Genomic DNA, 18488 nt, shown 5'->3' with positions numbered 1-18488 from the left:
TTTTCACAAAAATTATACTTTTTTAAGTATATTTATGTTAAGTGTCTAAAAAAAATTTTAAAAAATTGCTTAAAATATTTTTAAAAAAATTCAGTAAAAACAAAAAAAAATACAGAAAATAAAAAAGTAAAATTTTCTAAAAAATGTTTTTAGAAAACAAATAAACAAGTTAGTTCTTCTTTCTTTCTTTTTTTTCCTTTTTTTTTTTTTTTTTTTTTTTTTGGTAAACTAAAAAACTTGAGCGGTACCACTTTAAGTATCTCTATTTTTTTTTAAAATAAATAAAATATACATATCAAATATAAAATCGACACCTATAATTTACAACAAGTGTCGAGCTCGCACAATTTGGGAGCTCAAACTGTTATCTCTTATTTATACATGAACCAACGAGAAGTCATTTTCATTTAGAAACTCCCTTATTTTTATGCAAGTAGCCCACCTTAAAATTTCATAAAATTTCACTTGGAAGGCTATTATTTGCACACCATTTCGTCTGTTTTGTCTATTTGAATATCAACTACCAAACAAAGATCAATCATTGAGATATCAACAATCGAACAAAAACTTATTATTCAAATATCAACAACCGAACTAAACTCTTTTTAACAACCGAACACTACAAGGTATAACACCAAGAAGAAGCATAAAACCTACAAAAGAATCATATCCGGAGTGCTAGAAGGAGCCAAAAAGGTTATATGCCATAGAGAGGTCTGGAACCATGAACCTTAAAAAGAATTACTTCTTATTGATAGCTTCTCAAATATGTGACAAAAGCAAAAACTAAAGCTATGATGAAATAATCGAACAAACAACAGAACATAAAATAAATGAGCATCATATATGGGTCAGAGGGGATACAATACATACATCAAGTATAGTGCTCAAAATAATTGTTGAGATTGCAAGGTGCTTGCCCTACTGCTCTCATATCTTTCATGCTTTGTCTGAAAATAGGGATGAAGGTAATGTACTCCGTCAAGGTACAATGGTGTTTGCATTTCAATCAAACGGGAGACCTACATAAACAATTTCTTTGTTAAAGACAATATTTGCAGAAATATTGGATCAGAGAAAATCATTAATAAATCAGCAGCGCAAAGGATACAATATACAATAGAATAAAATCATTGACTGATTACATTGCTAAGTTCATCCAACAGTGATGACAAAATTGTATAATTTGTATAATTTATTGTGAGTGATATTGCATATTAAATTGTATAGTTTATTTATTCTAAATTTTATGGTTTAGTATATTTGTAACATTTCAAATATCTAATAGATGCAAAATGTAGTTTACAATAACTCATGTTCACTTACATAACCAAGTGTCAACTATTCATTTCATATACCAAGCATCGAAAATTAGGATTTTCTTTTATTCGACTAGAGAAAGTGACGAGGGAACACACTGGAAAGAAGAAACAGATGAAGAGCAGAGAAGTATAGAAAGGAGGAAGGAGGAAAGAGAAGAGAGGGAGAGTGTGAGTCTAACATCTAGTAGCAGGCCTAATATTTATAGGCAAGCCAAAAATAAAAAAATAAATTAAGCCCAACAAAGAAAAATTACATAAATCAAGATCATCGTGATCCCTGATAGTAGGATATATACCAAGCCTTGATTAAAATTTAAAATAAGAAACCCTTCACTCCATGGTGCAAAGCTAGTGTTCTTCTAGTTATTCTTTTCTTTTCTTTTGTTCGTCTTTTAATTTATGGTTTGTGTTCTCTTTTCATTATAATGAGTATCATAGTTTCCATCTCTGATTTGTGTCTCTTTTTTCATTTGTCTGTATTTCCATCTTCTTTTTCTCTCTCCTTTTTTTTAAAAAAAATTTTTTAAGAGAGAGAGAGAGTAAGAGCATCACAAAGAGCAAATGTGTTGGTAAAACAGAAAAGCACTTACAGCTCGACGGAAGGCAAACATCTCCTCTTCACCAGATAGCATAGAAATAATCCCAGCAGGTGCACCTCCTGAACTCACATTGCCTTCTGCTAAAACATCTCGACGGAGTTTTCCACCTTCTATCTCTGTTTCAAATTGGAAGCTGGAGAAGGAGAGCAGAAGTCAATGAGCCATCCAGAAACAATTCAATAAAAGCTTGGGCACATTTTAGGCTTCCTTTTAAACTCAGCCATGAGGGTCTAGATAGAGTCACAAGTTAATTACGGTAACACACTCTGATTAAAAATTGGTTAATCAATTCAGGCAGAAATTTTGTAAATGTTCTCTTCTGAATTAGTTGTCTATGAATTATAACTCAAAACTCTGTTCCATTCTTGCACATTCTATAAAGAAAGAGCATAAAAAAATTGACACTGGATTTTAAACCACATGCTACTACCAACGGTAAAAGGTTCATCAGATAGCCTCAAACCAATGCAGGAAGCTAACACTGTTTCAAGGTTTAGGGTTCAGTAGAGTTATTGAAAAGCCTAGGTACACTAATGATCATCCTTCATAAAACATTGGTTGCATTCACAGTTAGAGGTACTGAAAAGCCTAGGAATACTGAAGATTGTCCTTTCAATATTGGTTACATTCATAGTCTTTGAAATTTAGTAAGAAAAATACTAATTTGTACAGACATTTGACAACTGGAAAGAAACAAAATATTGCCACATCCGTGATAACAGACATTATGAATTGACAGAAGCATAAAGAAGTCCATCAGCCTGAGTTTTCTAAGAAATTAAATTGCAATTGGGAGCTTAAGACATTTATTTCACAGCTTGAGGTTTGGTAACCATAAGAAGTCTTTTCTAAAATATTGGAAGCCAAAGAAGCACTGTAGCCAGAATAAACATTTTACAGTCTCCAAGCACAATCATCTAAATCTCATTATTTGAGTCAGATTGCCAACCATCCTATTTAAACAACTATAAAGTTAGCGGTTTCTTAACCTGATGAATATGGGTTTTGTTTTTCAAGTGTATGGTACTTCTTAGAGACTTAGCTACCGCGCACCATCACAAGTTGGGTGGCAAATTGGTGATAAGAAAGCTACACACTTCAATGAAGCATTAAAACAAAAGTCAAACAAGCAAGTGGTAAAAACTATTGGGGTCATGCATGCCTTCAAATAGGCAAGAGCGTGTTCCATAAATGTAAATTGGGGAATGAGGGGTTGGGGCAGAGCAGATTTGGTGTATTGTCAGGACTTTTCCATACAGGCCCATCAACATTCCTTGCATAATATTCTATTGAGAAAGAATATCTTCTAAAGCACTGTTTTTATGTTCGAGTTTTCAACTAGAAATTACTCGCATAATTACTTAAAAACACATCAACAGTGAACAATAAGTAACAGGTATAAGCAAGAGCAAACCCAGGGAAAACAAAAACAAAAACAAAAACAAAAACGAAAACTTGCCTCTCCAAATCAAAAAGTGTTCCCTCTTCAGTTCCATGAAATAGATCATCAATAGAAGCAGCTGCCGAACAAAAGAGTGAACAATGATGATTATACAATTCATCGATGAGGGTGATAAATCTACGTGCCTGAAAAGCAAGAACACACCACTGTCAATCCATAGGAAAAACATATACTGAACCTATGCTATTACTTCCTTGTCTCTCTAATCCTAGTATTTATAGCACAAAAGTGATAAAATATTGCTAATTAAAAACATGCATGCATGCAATTGTTCTCCATGTGCGCATCTAACTCTAGTGAACATGGTTAAATTATACAGAGGTACAGAAACTCTCTCTCTGTTGATCCCAAGTGGCAACCCAACCCATTTGAATATTCACAATCAATTAGGTGACTGGCTGGAATCCACAAGGAAATATACAAAGACCAAACTGTAGACAGATGTGGAGTTGAAACCAAAGGATGCACAGGGGATAGATTATTGTTAAGTGTTAGGGGTAATTTGGTCTTTATGTATTATTCTTATTAGTATAAGTAGTTGTGTGTAAGGGGAAAACCCTATGCTTTTGAATCACTAATACACAGCAGCTTTCTCTCATTCTATTTCTTCTTCTTATTCTTCTTCTTCTTATCTATACATTCAACATGGTATCAGAGCACTATCTTCCTCCTTGAAGATTGTTCCTTAGGCTCTATAATGTTCCTGGTACGTCAAAAAAAAATAATAATAAATAAAAAAAATAAAAATAAAAAATACAGTATGCTCGAAATTTAATGGGTAATCACCGTATAATCTCATTTTGATTGTTTGGTCATTATTGATTGAGTTTTCTAATTTTTTTGATTTTTCGTCAAAATTGGGTGATTTTTCGAAAATCACTGTTTGACCCTAATTTTTCTAGTTCTGTCCCTTATTCTCCTATCCTTGGGAGCCGACTGGAACCCTAGAGGGGTTTGTTGTCCCTGGTTTGATGTATTTTGGCCCTATCTTTGTTTTTTATCACTGTGCAGATGCTCTGCTTCGGTTTTCTGGCTTGTAGTTGATCTAGTTGCTCTGTTTTGGGCTTCTCTTCGACTGTTTTGGCCTTAGAAAGTGTTTTGGTGTGCTGGTTGGGTGATTTCTGGACTTGTTTGATATCCGGCTTGTGTTTTTTGCACCCTCTTTTCTCATCTCATGGCTGACAGCTTGGGTCAGGACTCTAAGGGCAAGGAGGAGAGTGGACTAAGTCGTGGTCTGACTTTTGGTGATAGTCCTTCTCTCCAAATTAGTCCGGTCAAACTTAATGGTCTTAATTACTTGATTTGGTCCGGCTCCTGTAGTCTTGCCATTGCCGCCCGGCGTTTGACTGGCTATATTACTGGTAGTACCCAGCCACCTACTGAGGATGGTGCTTTATCTACTCAATAGATTTCTGAGAATGCTTTAGTTATGACCTGGCTCATCAATTCTATGGAGCCTACCATTAGTCGGACTTTTCTCTTGATGGATACTGCTCACAAGATCTGAATAGCTGCCTCTCAGATGTATTCTCAACAAGGGAATGATGCACAGGCCTATGAATTGCGTAAGAAGATTAGGGGTTTGGATCAGAAGGATCGCTCTCTGGCAGTCTACTATGCTGAGTTGAGTGGTTTGTGGCAAGAGCTAGATTTCTACCAGAGTTTCCAACCAGTTTGCTCCAAGGATGCCACTATGTTTCAGTAGGCTGTGGAGAAGGAGCGGGTGTATGACTTTCTTGCTGGTCTAAATTTGGAGTATGATCAGATACAAGTTCAGGTGTTGGGTCGCTCTCCGTTTCTTACATTGCGTGAGGTTTATGCCCTGGTTCAGCAAGAGGAGAGTCATCGTAGTGCTATGGTGCATGCTCCTGTTCTGGATCGGTCAGCGATGGTTGTCGGCCCCAAGTCACGTGATACTCCGCTTTTTCCGTCTCCAGGTGGTGGTAAGGGTCCATTGGTTGATCGGGACCGATTGAAGTGTGAGTATTATGGGAAAGATAGACATGATAAAGAACACTATTGGAAGTTGCATGGCCTCCCTACTCGAGGCCGTGGTCGTGGTCGTGGTCGTGGTGTTCGTCCTCAAGCACATGTTTTTGAGACTACTGTTAGTGCCTCGAATGATGCTGGCTTTATTTCCCCGGATGAGCTTCACACTCTCAGACGTTTGATGGCTCGACTTGATTCTTCATCTGCCTTAACTCCTTCCTCTTCTGCCTCTTCCAACTTTGCTCACACAGGTATTTCTGCTAGTGCACTCAGTGCCTCTTCATCGTCTCCTTGGATCATTGATTTCAGTGCTACCGATCACATGACAGGTACTTCTAGTTTTTTCCATTCTAATTCACCTAGTGCTGGGCGAGATAAGGTTAGAGTGGCTGATGGCACTTTATCTTCTATCTCTGGCAATGGTTCTGTTCATTGCACCTCTTTACTTTCGCTTTCATCTGTTCTTCATGTTCCTAATTTTTCAACTAACTTACTTTCTATTAGTAACCTTACTACTGCTCTCAATTGCTCTATAACCTTTTTTCCAACTCATTGTGTCTTTCAGGAACTGGCTACGGGGAAAATGATTAGCAGTGGTAGAGCACAAAGTGGTCTGTACTTTCTAGATGCCATTCCTGCCTCACCTTTGTCCTCTCTGGCTCTTCAATGCGCTTCTGGCTCCTCTCTTCGTCTCCTTCATCAGTGGCATTGCCGTTTAGGGCATCATTCCTTTAGCATTTTAGAGAAACTTTTTCCATTATTAGTTCGTGATTGTCCTAGGAATAACTTTGTTTGTGATGCTTGTGAGCTTGCTAAGCATAAATGTACTTGTTATCCTTCAATTAATAAAAGAAGTACTTTTCCTTTTATGCTTATTCATATCGATGTGTGGGGTCCTTCCCCTGTTATTTCTACCTCTGGTTATCGATGGTTTGTCACATTTATTGATTGTTATTCTCGTGTGACTTGGCTTTATTACTTCGTACAAAAAATGAGATTTTCTCATGCTTCAAAAGTTTTCATAAAATGGTATCCAATCTCTTCAATGCTACTATCAAAATTCTTAGGAGTGATAATGGGATTGAGTATGTTGATGGCGCTTTCCGGGCATACCTCGACAAGCATGGCATTCTTTATCAAACTAGTTGTGTTGGCACTCCTGAACAGAATGGAGTTGCTGAACGTAAGAATGGCCATCTCCTTGAGGTTGCTCGCTCTCTCTTGTTTACCATGAACGTTCCTAAGTCCTTTTGGGGGGATGCGGTTCTTACCGCGGCTTACCTTATTAACCGTATGCCCTCTAGTGTCCTTCGCTTCCAAATTGCTCTTGAGCTTCTTCAAGTGACTTATCCCACTTCTTCCCTTCCGCCTCGGGTTTTTGGTAGTGTCTGTTTTGTTCATCTTCAACCTCGTACTCGTGAGAAGCTTGATCCTAAGGTTGTCCAGTGTGTCTTTCTTGGTTATTCTGCTACTCAGAAAGGCTACAAATGCTATGACCCTTACTCTTATAAGCTGTATGTTAGTATGGATGTCACCTTCCGTGAATCTGAGTCATTTTTTTCTGGTCCTCCACCATCTCCTCAGAGGGAGCGTGGTATCGATGAGGTTACGGATGAGACGGCATCATATCAGCATGCGTTGTCTTTTTTCCTTCCTACTCAGCGGGCTGTTATTTGTGATAAAGGGGAGCCTAGAAGTTCTGTTGATGAGGAGTCCGATATCGGTGGTCGTTTGGACAGAGCTGATCTTAAGACTTATTCACGGCGTCAGAAAAAGCCGGCTTCTCTTGTGCCACCAAGGCAATCATCATCTCCTATGTCAGTTCCACACCCAGTTTCCACTAACTCTTCAGGTAATGATCCTCATCCCATTTCTTCACCTGTTGTTGATGGTCCTGTTACGGATGATTTGAGTCTTCCTATTGCTCTCAGAAAGGGGGTTAGAGCTTGTACTCAACACCCTATTTCTAAATTCGTGTCATATGATTCGTTGTCTTCTCCGTATCGTGCTTTTGTTTCGTCCCTTTCTTCTGTGTGTATTCAGCAGGGTTGGAAAGAAGCCATCAATGATCCTAAGTGGAAGGTAGCTATGGTAGAAGAGATGCAAGCTTTGAGTAAAAATAACACATGGGAGTTGATGTCTCTTCCAAATGGGAAAAAAACCAATCGGATGTAAGTGGGTGTTCACCATTAAGCACAATGCAGATGGGACGATTGAACAGTACAAAGCAAGACTAGTGGTGAAGGGATTTACCCAAACATTTGGAATAGATTATCAAGAAACTTTTGCCCCGGTAGCAAAGATGAATTCCATTCAAGCTATTCTGTCATGTGCAACTAATTTGGGATGACCTCTACAGCAACTAGATGTGAAGAATGCTTTTCTTCATGGGAATTTGGAGGAGGAGGTATATATGGATGTACCTCCAGGATTCTCATCTCAGTCTACAGTTGGAAAGGTCTATAGATTAAAGAAGGCTTTGTACGGTTTGAAACAATCTCCTAGAGCCTGGTTTGGTAGATTCCTCAAGGCAATATTTGGGTATCAGCAAAGCAATGCGGATCACACCTTGTTTGTCAAACGCAATGTACATAAGGTAATAGTGCTTATTGTATATGTGGATGACAAAGTTGTGACAGGTAATGATGAGGAGGAGGTGACCCATCTCAAGATGCAGTTAGCCAAGGAGTTTGAGATGAAAGAACTTGGTCCATTGAGATACTTTCTTGGGATTGAAGTTACTAGATCTGATAAAGGCATCTTTATTTCTCAAAGGAAGTACATTCTAGAACTTCTTGAGGAAACAGGCATGTTGGGCTGCAGACTAGCTGATTCACCAATTGAGACTAATCATCATCTTTGTAGTGGAATTGGTGAGCCTGTGGAGAAGGAAAGGTACCAAAGACTTGTGGGAAGACTGATATATCTTTCTCATACTCGTCCAGATATTGCCTATGCAGTTGGAATAGTGAGTCAGTTTATGCATGATCCTCGTGCAACTCATTTGGATGCAATCTATCGCATTTTGAGGTACCTTAAATTTGCCCCTGGAAAAGGAATTTTGTTCTCTAATCATGGTCACTTGAGGTTAGAAGCGTTCACAGATGCAGATTGGGCAGGCTCTATAGATAACCGACGCTCTACCTCCTGTTATTGTGCTTTTGTAGGGGGAAATCTAGTCACATGGCATAGTAAGAAGCAGGCGGTCGTTTCTAGATCTAGTGCTGAAGCTGACTATAGGGCTATGGCACATGGAACATGTGAACTAATGTGGCTTCAATCTTTGTTGAGTGATATAGGGCTTGATTGGAGTGGTCCCATGACTTTGTATTGCGACAACAAGACTGCTATTAGTATTGCACACAATCCTGTTCAACATGACCAGATTAAGCATATTGAGATTGACAGACATTCCATTAAGGAGAAATTGAATAAAGGCGTGATATGTATGCCTTTTATTAAGTCTGAAGATCAACTGACAGATGTTTTTACTAAGGGTCTTAGTAGTAAAGTCTTTCACCCTATTTGTTACAAGTTGGGCATGAGAAACATCTTTGCACCAACTTGAGGGGGAGTGTTAAGTGTTAGGAGTAGTTTGGTCTTTATGTATTAGTATAAGTAGTTGTGTGTAAGGGGAAAACCCTATGCTTTTGAATCAATAATATATAGCAGCTTTCTCTCGTTCTATTTCTTCTTCTTATTCTTATTCTTCTTCTCATCTATACATTCAACAATTATCAAGGGACATCTGTACAGGTTATCAAGAAGAATTTTAACTAAACCATTCTGTCCTCACCAACAATCCAAGCCCCACATTCACAATTGAATGTAAAATTTTGATTCTTAGTGAGTAAAATGGAACAAGGTTAAATGCAAGTCCCCACCTGCTTCACTTTCTGTTTAAGAAAGAATGAATTGGATGGGTTCAAAAAAATTCCAAGGAAAAACATAAACTTCATCATATTATTGGTTCAAACAAAAACCTACTCTCCAGAGTTAGCGGCGATTTTTTTGATTGATTCCCAAGAATTGTAAGCTGATCTTGCAAAATGAGACTAAAAATAATAATAATAACAATAATAATTGAGCCAATTTAAGCCTCTTTCTTGGAACTGAAATTGCAGGTTTAAAAGGAGGCATTTCAATATTGCAGATAATATTTGAATAGTTGCTAGAAAATGCTAATACATGGGATAAGCATCCAGTGCCTTTGGCTCCAAAACACTAAAATAGCAAATCAGATAAAAGCACTAATTTAAATGCACAATGATACGAGGGTCATGAGTCTAACAGATAAAAACTCATCATAAACAGGTTACTTTTAGTTCAATGTTTTTACGTCTTTCATCCATGTATCTTAATTTCTTAACTATATGAACAACTTGTCCACATTCATATTACTAGGATTCTCAAATTATTCATTTCTGGGTAAAAGCTACACCCAGTCGATTAGAACTAACTCATCCTATGTTATATGGACTCGGGTTCGGGTGTCGGGTTCGGGTATGTTTCTAAGTCTCCAGATTCATCTAATCCCAAGTTCAATACATGGGGACATGGAAAAATATTCATATTTCTTAATATAAATATGTAGCATACAACATTTAGAATATGTGTCATACTGCACAAAGATATTGATAGTAGCAAACATCAGATGCACCAATTGCGAGCACTCAACAATATCTAAACAATGTGAGGAGTTCACTTAATGATTACCAGGCTTGTCCACAAATTGTGTTACTCATCTTGAAGTCACAACTGCCATCATTACTTATGAACCATGCACAAAAGATACCTCATCTATTGCTGAAAGTAAAATTATTTTGACAGTGTCAACTTTTTTCAAGAAAGGTTCTATACAAACATATGACAATGGAAACTTAAATAGCTGCGGAGAGCGTCTGTTACTGATTGGATGTTAAAAACTAACTACTCATGACTCAGGGTAAGTAAGAAGTCAATTGTTCCCAACGAAAATGCGAAAGCTAAATCTTGATCTATGACTCCAACAATGGTTACAGCTTTTGTTCTCAAACAGTTAGTGTTTCTGATTAGGGCACCTAAAGCTTTATGCAATAGCAATAAAGGTGCAATTAGAGCAAGTATTTCCAAAAAGGTCTGGTGCAAAATTGTAGTACTCAACATATACAAGTTTTGAGAAGTTTCATGAAGAAAAAAACTAAAACAAAAAAGATTAGTCATGTGACACTGCCAGCAAGTTAGCTTGCATAACAAATATGCATCAACAGGGAATGTAATAAGGGTATTTTAGTCATCTCCTGTACTTCAGAGAGTTTTCAAAATACAAGGCTATATATTTTGTTATTCATATCTCCTTTTTGTATGTAAGAGGAGAGTAGGCTATATATTTTGTTATTTATATCTCCTTTTTGTATGTAAGAGGAGAGTACATCAATAAGCACTCACTCCTCTTCTCTCATCTTTTTTGTTTTTCCTCTTTTCCAAAGATTCTAGGAGTGGAGCAAGATTCAGAAATCATCTCAGGCTTGGTAATGTTTGAAAACCGAATACTTGAAGTCACAAGAGAAACCACAGAATAGTTGCTTGAAATGGCAAACAGTAGCACTTGCAATAGGGTGTCTCCATTCAGTTCAGTTTGATAGATTTCATCTTATCTTCAATATGTTGGAGATAAGATTATATTGTCAAAGATACCAACACGATAGTTTAATTAAACCACATTTAGTGTGAATGCCAAGATTCCAAATCTGCACTTGGCACTTAAGATGAATTGTCCAGTACATAAAGGAAGAAGATACAGTTATTTAAAAAATCCATCAAATTTGCAAATTATATAACATTTCATACATGGGTAATGCCAATTTGAAAAGTAGGAAAGAACCTTATCACGAATGCGCATACTCATCATAGGAATATCAGAGATGAAGACAGTGTGATAATTTTTAGCTATGGCAATATAATCTGCTGCCCCCACCTGAAGACATTTAAAGTTAAGGTAATATATTAAAACAACAGGGGCCAAGTAATAATAAGTTTAACTTGTTTAATGATCGATTAATAAGATGCTAGGGAAAGAAAGCAAACAACAATCAAACAAAACAAGAAAGGAACTAAAAAAATCTATGTTGTCAGTGAATGTATGCAGTGAGAAAAATCAAAATCAATAATTAAATTTACAAACTTAAAGAAAAAGCAAGCCTTACCGGCCGACCACATAGATAATCAAATTTGAACCGTGCTACCCCATTACAGCATTGAGGAACTTCCAACATTCTGATGAGGAAAAAATGTACATCATTTATCTGAAGAAAGGCAATCTAGGTATAGTAACATTACATTTCAAGGTACCTCCCAAATATGACAGGAATAGTATCAGAGGTGAGCCTTCCTCCAGATTGTCTTGTAACCTCATTCCACACATTATCAAACTCTTTTATTCTAATGCTATCCAGAGGCCAGAAGTAGTGAACCTGCAGATTAACGAAATTTTAACCACACAAAAGATATTTAAACACGGAGTTGCATGGTACAGCTATTAAAAGAAGTGAAAGTGACATCTTAGCTTTATCAACAAAACCAAAAAAAAAAAAAGTGAGAAACCAAGGGGTTGTAGCCTGTGTGGCAAGCCCTTTGGCTACCAAGTCTCTCCAAAGGATAGGTCTTGGGTTCCACTCTTAGGAGTGGAATGAGAGGCAAGACTTAAGTGCTTGCAAGGAGAGGGTGTGAGTTCAACTCCCCCTAGGTGCTAATCTAACAGCTAACCACTAATTTTCACCGATAAAAAAAAGGTGACATCTTAGCCACTGGAAATACATGCTTCTTTCTAGACGTGATTAAGGTTGCTCAATCAAGAAAACATTATAATTTTACTATCTAATTTTCTCACTCAAAATTCCTATATCTGTCGCCGAAATTAGAAAGGCCACTAAAAAAAACTATCTATGAAAAGAGGCTCACAAGGGTTTCAAAACCTATCAGTTAGTTGGGATTCGCTATGCACTCAAAAAAAGAAAGGAGGTCACTGAACTTATTCAGTATTTCCATTTGCCATGGCTCTCACTGGTCTTGAGATCACGTCTGAAATCCAAATCATGATGACTTTTAGGATAGGTGCAAGTATGGCTCCCCCCAGTGGGTGGATCAATAAAAAGATGTATTCATCTTTCACATTAAAGCTTTTCAAATAAGATTACTACAATACATTATAATGAGACCTAGTGTCAAACCTTGTTAATACACACTGATAAAGGTGAAACATGCTAATATTTCTCTCTTTTTCTTTCTTTCTTTCTTTCTTTTTTTTTTTTTTTCCCTTTTTATCTTTTAAAGTGACTGAAGACAAAAACTGGAGACTCATCATGGTAATCAAGATATGACTTCCATTCTTTCTTTCTGCAATTTTAGAGAGAGATAGAGAGAGAGATAACTCATCTACTCTTGAAATCAAGAATATTCACAATCTATTAAAATTGTTTGACGCTTTAGTGTTTCCTTCAAGATATGTCTTCCTTAGTTAACTATTTACTGGAATTGTTAGAATTTATCATAAACCTACCACCACTACCACCTCACCTACTCCACTAAACCTAACCCACTACCACTACCACCTCCACTTTACCTACTCTCCACACTACCACCTCACCTACTCCACTAAACCTAACCCACTACCACTACCACCTCCACTTTACCTACTCTCCACCTACTCCCAAACACACTCCTATATAATAGGAATCCTTGTAATTGTAATTAACAACATATCAATAACATTATATCAATCAATAATACAATTCTCTATTTCTCTTTATACATTAAATTTCTACATGGTATCAGAGCCATAAGATTTAGGCCCGTATTTTGTTTTCTCACCGGCGGGCAGCCGGCCGGCAACCTTGCCTTCGCTGCCCGCTGGAATTTTGTACACATACCTTCACTTTCCTGCATCTTCCAACTTTCTTACAACTGTTGTCCCATAGATGGGCTTCATATCTACCAGTCCATCTATGCCTTGTGACACCTCTATACTGTGAAGTCCTCTGTCCAAATGTATCAATGGACTTCCTATGGCCAACCTGCTTCTGATCAAGCTTCTCAGCCCTCTTTTCTTCCCCTCCTTGAATGGTGTTTGGTACACCTCATGGCCTCTAAATGCATAGTAATCTGAGTATTGCTGGGCTTGAATCTGCTGTTGTTGACTATTGTTGGTCTCATGATCTGGGTTGTGGTGGTAGTACATGCTCTCTTCTTACATGAGAAGGTGCGTCACTGTCGGAATATGGGCTGCCGCCTCTGGCCCCTTAAGCTTCCGCTGCTTCCGCCCTACTCTTGCTGGCGGCGCCGCACCTGCGCTGAAGGTTGCCCAATTTAGGCGGAAAGTTTGCTCGGTATTTGGCATTGTAGTACCATTGGTTGTCGATGGCATCATCTTCACAGCCTCAATCTCTCTCCTCGAAATCACAGTGAATTGAAATTCGGCAACAAATGGTATACAGAGTGGTAGTAGTACTGTTTTTGTGCGAAGGGACAGAAATCATCACATTTCTCACCTTTTTTCTTTTATTTTGTCCTCCACTTTACACCTCACATGCCTTCTCTCTGTCTAAACAATAATTTTCCACCACCCAACTTTCTTTTTATTTTATTTTCTTTTCTTTTATTTTATCACCAACTCACTTCTTATGATGAAAACACATGCCTTAATTTATTTTAATAACATGAGTGGCCTCCCTTTTCCACCATCTCCCTCTTTTTCTACACAATATTTTTTGTACCACCGCCCACTCCATGATACCCATATTAATATTATTATTATTTTCACAAAAAAAAAAAAAAAAAAAAAAAAATTCATTCCAGTTGATTTTTCTGCATTACCACACCTACCATTCGAGTTTGCCAAACACACTTATTTTATTCATGTCAGGATCAACCCCGATCACAATTTTACACAAAAAAAAAAAAAAAAAACAAACAAACAAACAAACCACCACAACACACCCAACACCCACAGTGGGATTTTTCTTCTCTACTCTGCTGCAGGTCTCTTCTTCTTGCCTCCGTCCTGGACGGCCCTTGCCGGTGTTGCCTCCGTGTTTCCCACACCACCGAGCACATTCACTCCACCCTGCTCCTCCACTACAGCATATGGCGGCCCTCCAAATCGGAACATAAAACTGGCCTTCCGCTTCAGCTCCTTGTTTTCCGCCTTTAGCACACTTATCTCTGCTCGCGCATCCTTATACATGCGTTGGAGCAGAGCCAGCTGGGAGTTTAAATGCTGCACCTCATTTGTTCTACTCTGCAGCCGGTTCGACAAATTTGTGACCGCCGTCATGCTTTCCACACATGCCTTCAAAGTATACTGATTGGCCTCCACATCCGACTGCACTGCCATTCTTTGCTCCACCGACCGCATCGGAAAGTTCAATGGAGCAAAACCAGAGGTGTTTGGTTGCGGTTCACTGGCCACCGCACCAGTTATTTCTCCTGTGGGCTCGTTCAGTTCTGGAAAGAGCGTGAGCAGGTTCTGGGTAGCTGAACGGGAAGAAGAAGCCATGTTTTTGGGTTGCCAAGTGTTTCAGCGAAGGGTTGGTTTCCGGGTGTTTCAAGATTTGCAGAGACAAGCTCTCCGAGCGTTCCGAGGTTTCAGACTAGTATGCACAGCCTTCGCCTCAACCTTGTTTTAAATAGCCAGGGCCAGCCACGCGCATCGCGCGCCTCTTGACGCCAAACGACAAACGGGCACGCCAACCAAGACACTCACGTGCCTCGCCATCATGTCCGGCGCACTTTTTGATAAATTGGGCACGCCTTTTGATGGCACGCCTTTTTAAAAAATGTTAGAATTTACCAATTTACTCCTCCACCTACCATCTCCACTAGCACCCACTTCACCTACCACCTCCACTACACTACACCTACTACCCAAACCCTCTCCTATATAATGCCACTCTGATTTGTAATACATATATATCAATACAACAATCAATCAATAATAAATAAATTCTTACATGGTATCAGAGCAAGGTTAACAACTTAGTAATTCCGCTTCACCGGCGGGCGGCAACCTCGCCTTGACCGCCCGCCGGACAAACCCAAATTTCCTTAATTTCTTCTCCAATGGCAGATTCCAGTTCGAAACCATCCCTGATGGCCTCCCTCCTTCAGAAGCAGAGCCTTTCAGTCAGTCAGTCACCGCCGGCCTTCTGGTAAACGTAGGTGAGGCCACACTTGCCACAGTAGTGACGGTCGAAGTGATTGGCCATGAAGGTTCCAGCACCACACTCGGCGTTGGGGCACTCCTTCCTCAGCCTCTGAACCTTGCCGGAGTCATCGACCTTCAGCAGCAGACATCCTTGGATTTCACTTCCATGATGCCTTTTGCCTCCACTGGCACTGGCTGAGTGGTTGCATTGACCTCATCCTTCAAATCTTCTTCCATCTTATCGGGTATTTCAACTTCGTGAGTCGGCATCACATCATCAGATAAATCAAGCTGCAGAGCCCGGATATCCTCCTCGATATCCATTGTTTGAGAGGCAGTGAGACTCAGCACCGGCCCTTCTCCTCTCTCTCGGCATCTCTCTCTCACTCAGCACCTCCATTGACAAACCCAAAATCCTCTTCTCTCTCGGGGGGACACCCAGCATGTTTTTTTTTTTTTTCAAAGAATAAACACACACACCCCGCACTATTGACCCATGCAGAACAGCACCCAATGGATATCAGTGGTGCCCAGCTGCGCTTATCCACCCACTAACCTTTATTTTATTTTATTTTCTTTTTATTATTCTACCACACCCCAACACCACACTCACACCATCCACGCCTTTCTTTTTTTTTTTATTCCATGGACTGCTCATTGCTTATGTTGACACCATCCCACCACTCATTCTCTCTCTCCTTTTCTACTTTCCAACCCACCACTTTTCCATGGCTTCTCTCTTCCCGAACACATACAAACATATATCTATATTCTTTCATATTATTATTCTTCTCCTATTCTTCTTCTTATTCACCCAAAAACGGCAAAAAAAAAAAAAAAACAAAAAACAAAAAACAAAAAACAAAAAACAAAAAACAAAAAACAAAAAAAAAAAAAAACAAAAAAAAAAAAACAAAACCAAACCATAACACAAAAACACCACTCCTTTTATTCATGTCGGGGCTCACCCCGTTCACCATTTTACATCCAACACAAAAAAAAAAAAAAAAAAAAAAAAAAAAAAAAATGAGACACACCCACAAAACAACCACACCCCCAGTGGGATTTTTTCTTTTCCCTTCTCTACTCTACCGCCGGTCTCTTCTTTTTGCCTCCGTCCTGGGCGGTCCTTGCCGGTGTTGCCTCCGTGTTTCCCACTCCACTGGGCATGATCACTACTCCCTGCTCCTCCACTGCAGCATATGGCGGCCCTCCAAATCGGAACATCACGGTGGCCTTCCGCTTCAGCTCCTTGTTTTCTGCCCTTAGCACGCTTATCTCTGCTCGCGCATCCTTATACATGCGTTGGAGCAGAGCCAGCTGGGAGTTTAAATGCTGCACCTCATTTGTCCTACTCTGCAGCCGGTTCGACAAATTTGTGACCGCCGTCATGGTTTCCACGCATGACTTCAGAGTATACTGATTAGCCTCAATATCAGTTTGCATCGCCATTTTTTGCTCCACCGACCGCATCGGATAGTTCAATGGAGCAAAACCAGAGGTGTTTGGTTGCGGTTCACTGGCCACCGCACCAGTTATTTCTCTTGTGGGCTCGTTCAGTTCTGGAAAGAGCGTGAGCAGGTTTTGGGTAACTGGACGGGAAGAAGAGGCCATGTTTTTGAGTTGCTAAGTGTTTCAGAGAAGGGTTGGTTTCCGGGTGTTTCAAGATTTTCAGAGACAAGCTCTCCGAGCGTTCAGAGGTTTCAGACTCGTATACACAGCCTTCGCCTCAACCTTGTTTTAAATAGCCAGGGCCAGCCACGCGCATCGCGCGCCTCTTGCCGCCCGACAAACTGGCACGCCTTTTCATGGCACATCTTTTGATAAAGTGGGCACGCCTTTTGATGGCACGCCTTTTGAAAAATTGGGCACACCTTTTGAGGGTGCAACTTTTCCAACGGTCCGACATGACCCCATAAACTGTCTTTTACAACGGTCCGACATGACCCCATAAACTGTCCCGACATTTGATTCCGGTTAGCCTTTTTCAACGGTCCGACATGACCCCATAAACTGTCCCGACATTGGTTCCGGTTAGCATCCAGTGTCCTCTACCACGTTATGACACCCCCTTACAGTGTCCTCTACAACGTTATGACACCCCCATCCCGTGTCCTCTACATCGTTATGACACCACCATCCAGTGTCCTCTACCACGTTATGGCACCACCTTTCAGAGTCTTCACCAACGGTCTGACACGACCATACAGTGTCTCCTATCTTTTTTTTTTATTTTTTTTTTTATGTATTTTATTGTTTATTTTTATGTATTTTCTTGTTTTGTTCCTCTCTTCAAACTCAAGTTGGTTAGTTTCTATCCTCCTTGAGTTTGCGGGGGGCTGTTAGAATTTACCAATTTACTCCTCCACCTACCATCTCCACTAGCACCCACTTCACCTACCACCTCCACTACACTACACCTACTACCCAAACCCTCTCCTATATAATGCCACTCTGATTTGTAATACATATATATCAATACAACAATCAATCAATAATAAATAAATTCTTACAAAAAATTGAGCGCACCTTTTGAGGATGCGATTTTTTAAGGGGTCCGACAAGACTCTGTAAACTGTCCCGACATAGATTCCGGTTAGTTTCTACAAGGGTCCGACAAGACTCTGTAAACTGTCCCGACATAGATTCCGGTTAGTTTCTACACAGGTCCGACAAGACTCTGTAAACTGTCCCGACATTGATTCCGGTTAGTTTCTACAAGGGTCCAGCAAGACTCCGTAAACTGTCACAACAACTGTCACAACAGTGTCTGCTACAACGGTCCGACATGACCCCATAAACTGTCTTCTACACGTTATGACACCCCCATACAGTGTCCTCTACAACGTTATGACACCACCATACAGTGTCCTCTACCACGTTATGACACCACCATACAGTGTCTTCACCCATGGTCTGACACGACCATACAGTGT

The 18488-nt window shown here is 39.5% G+C and overlaps 1 protein-coding gene across 6 annotated transcripts in view; it reads right to left on the bottom strand.

Moving 5' to 3' along the window:
* Window positions 1–731: 731 nt before the first annotated feature.
* Window positions 732–18488, bottom strand: part of LOC114272101 (AFG1-like ATPase family protein) — a 42536-nt gene continuing 24779 nt past the window's right edge. For 4 of the 6 annotated variants that reach the window (XM_082894627.1, XM_082894628.1, XM_082894631.1 and 1 more), the window contains exons 9-14: window positions 11703–11824; window positions 11558–11627; window positions 11236–11328; window positions 3381–3508; window positions 1913–2054; window positions 732–1022 (exon numbers count right to left, since the gene is read on the bottom strand). In XM_082894627.1, the coding sequence (XP_082750753.1) occupies window positions 888–1022; window positions 1913–2054; window positions 3381–3508; window positions 11236–11328; window positions 11558–11627; window positions 11703–11824 (690 nt within the window). In that variant the 3' untranslated portion in view covers window positions 732–887. The remainder of the gene's footprint in view (window positions 1023–1912; window positions 2055–3380; window positions 3509–11235; window positions 11329–11557; window positions 11628–11702; window positions 11825–18488) is intronic. The other 2 variants (XM_082894629.1, XM_082894630.1) reach the window with 1 other exon arrangement.

The sequence above is a fragment of the Camellia sinensis genome, chromosome 11, assembly GCF_055761805.1.
Source record: "Camellia sinensis isolate YWXY chromosome 11, ASM5576180v1, whole genome shotgun sequence".
Lineage (NCBI taxonomy): Eukaryota > Viridiplantae > Streptophyta > Magnoliopsida > Ericales > Theaceae > Camellia > Camellia sinensis.
Note: the sequence above shows the minus strand (reverse complement) of the source record. Positions and strands in the feature narration are given on the sequence as shown.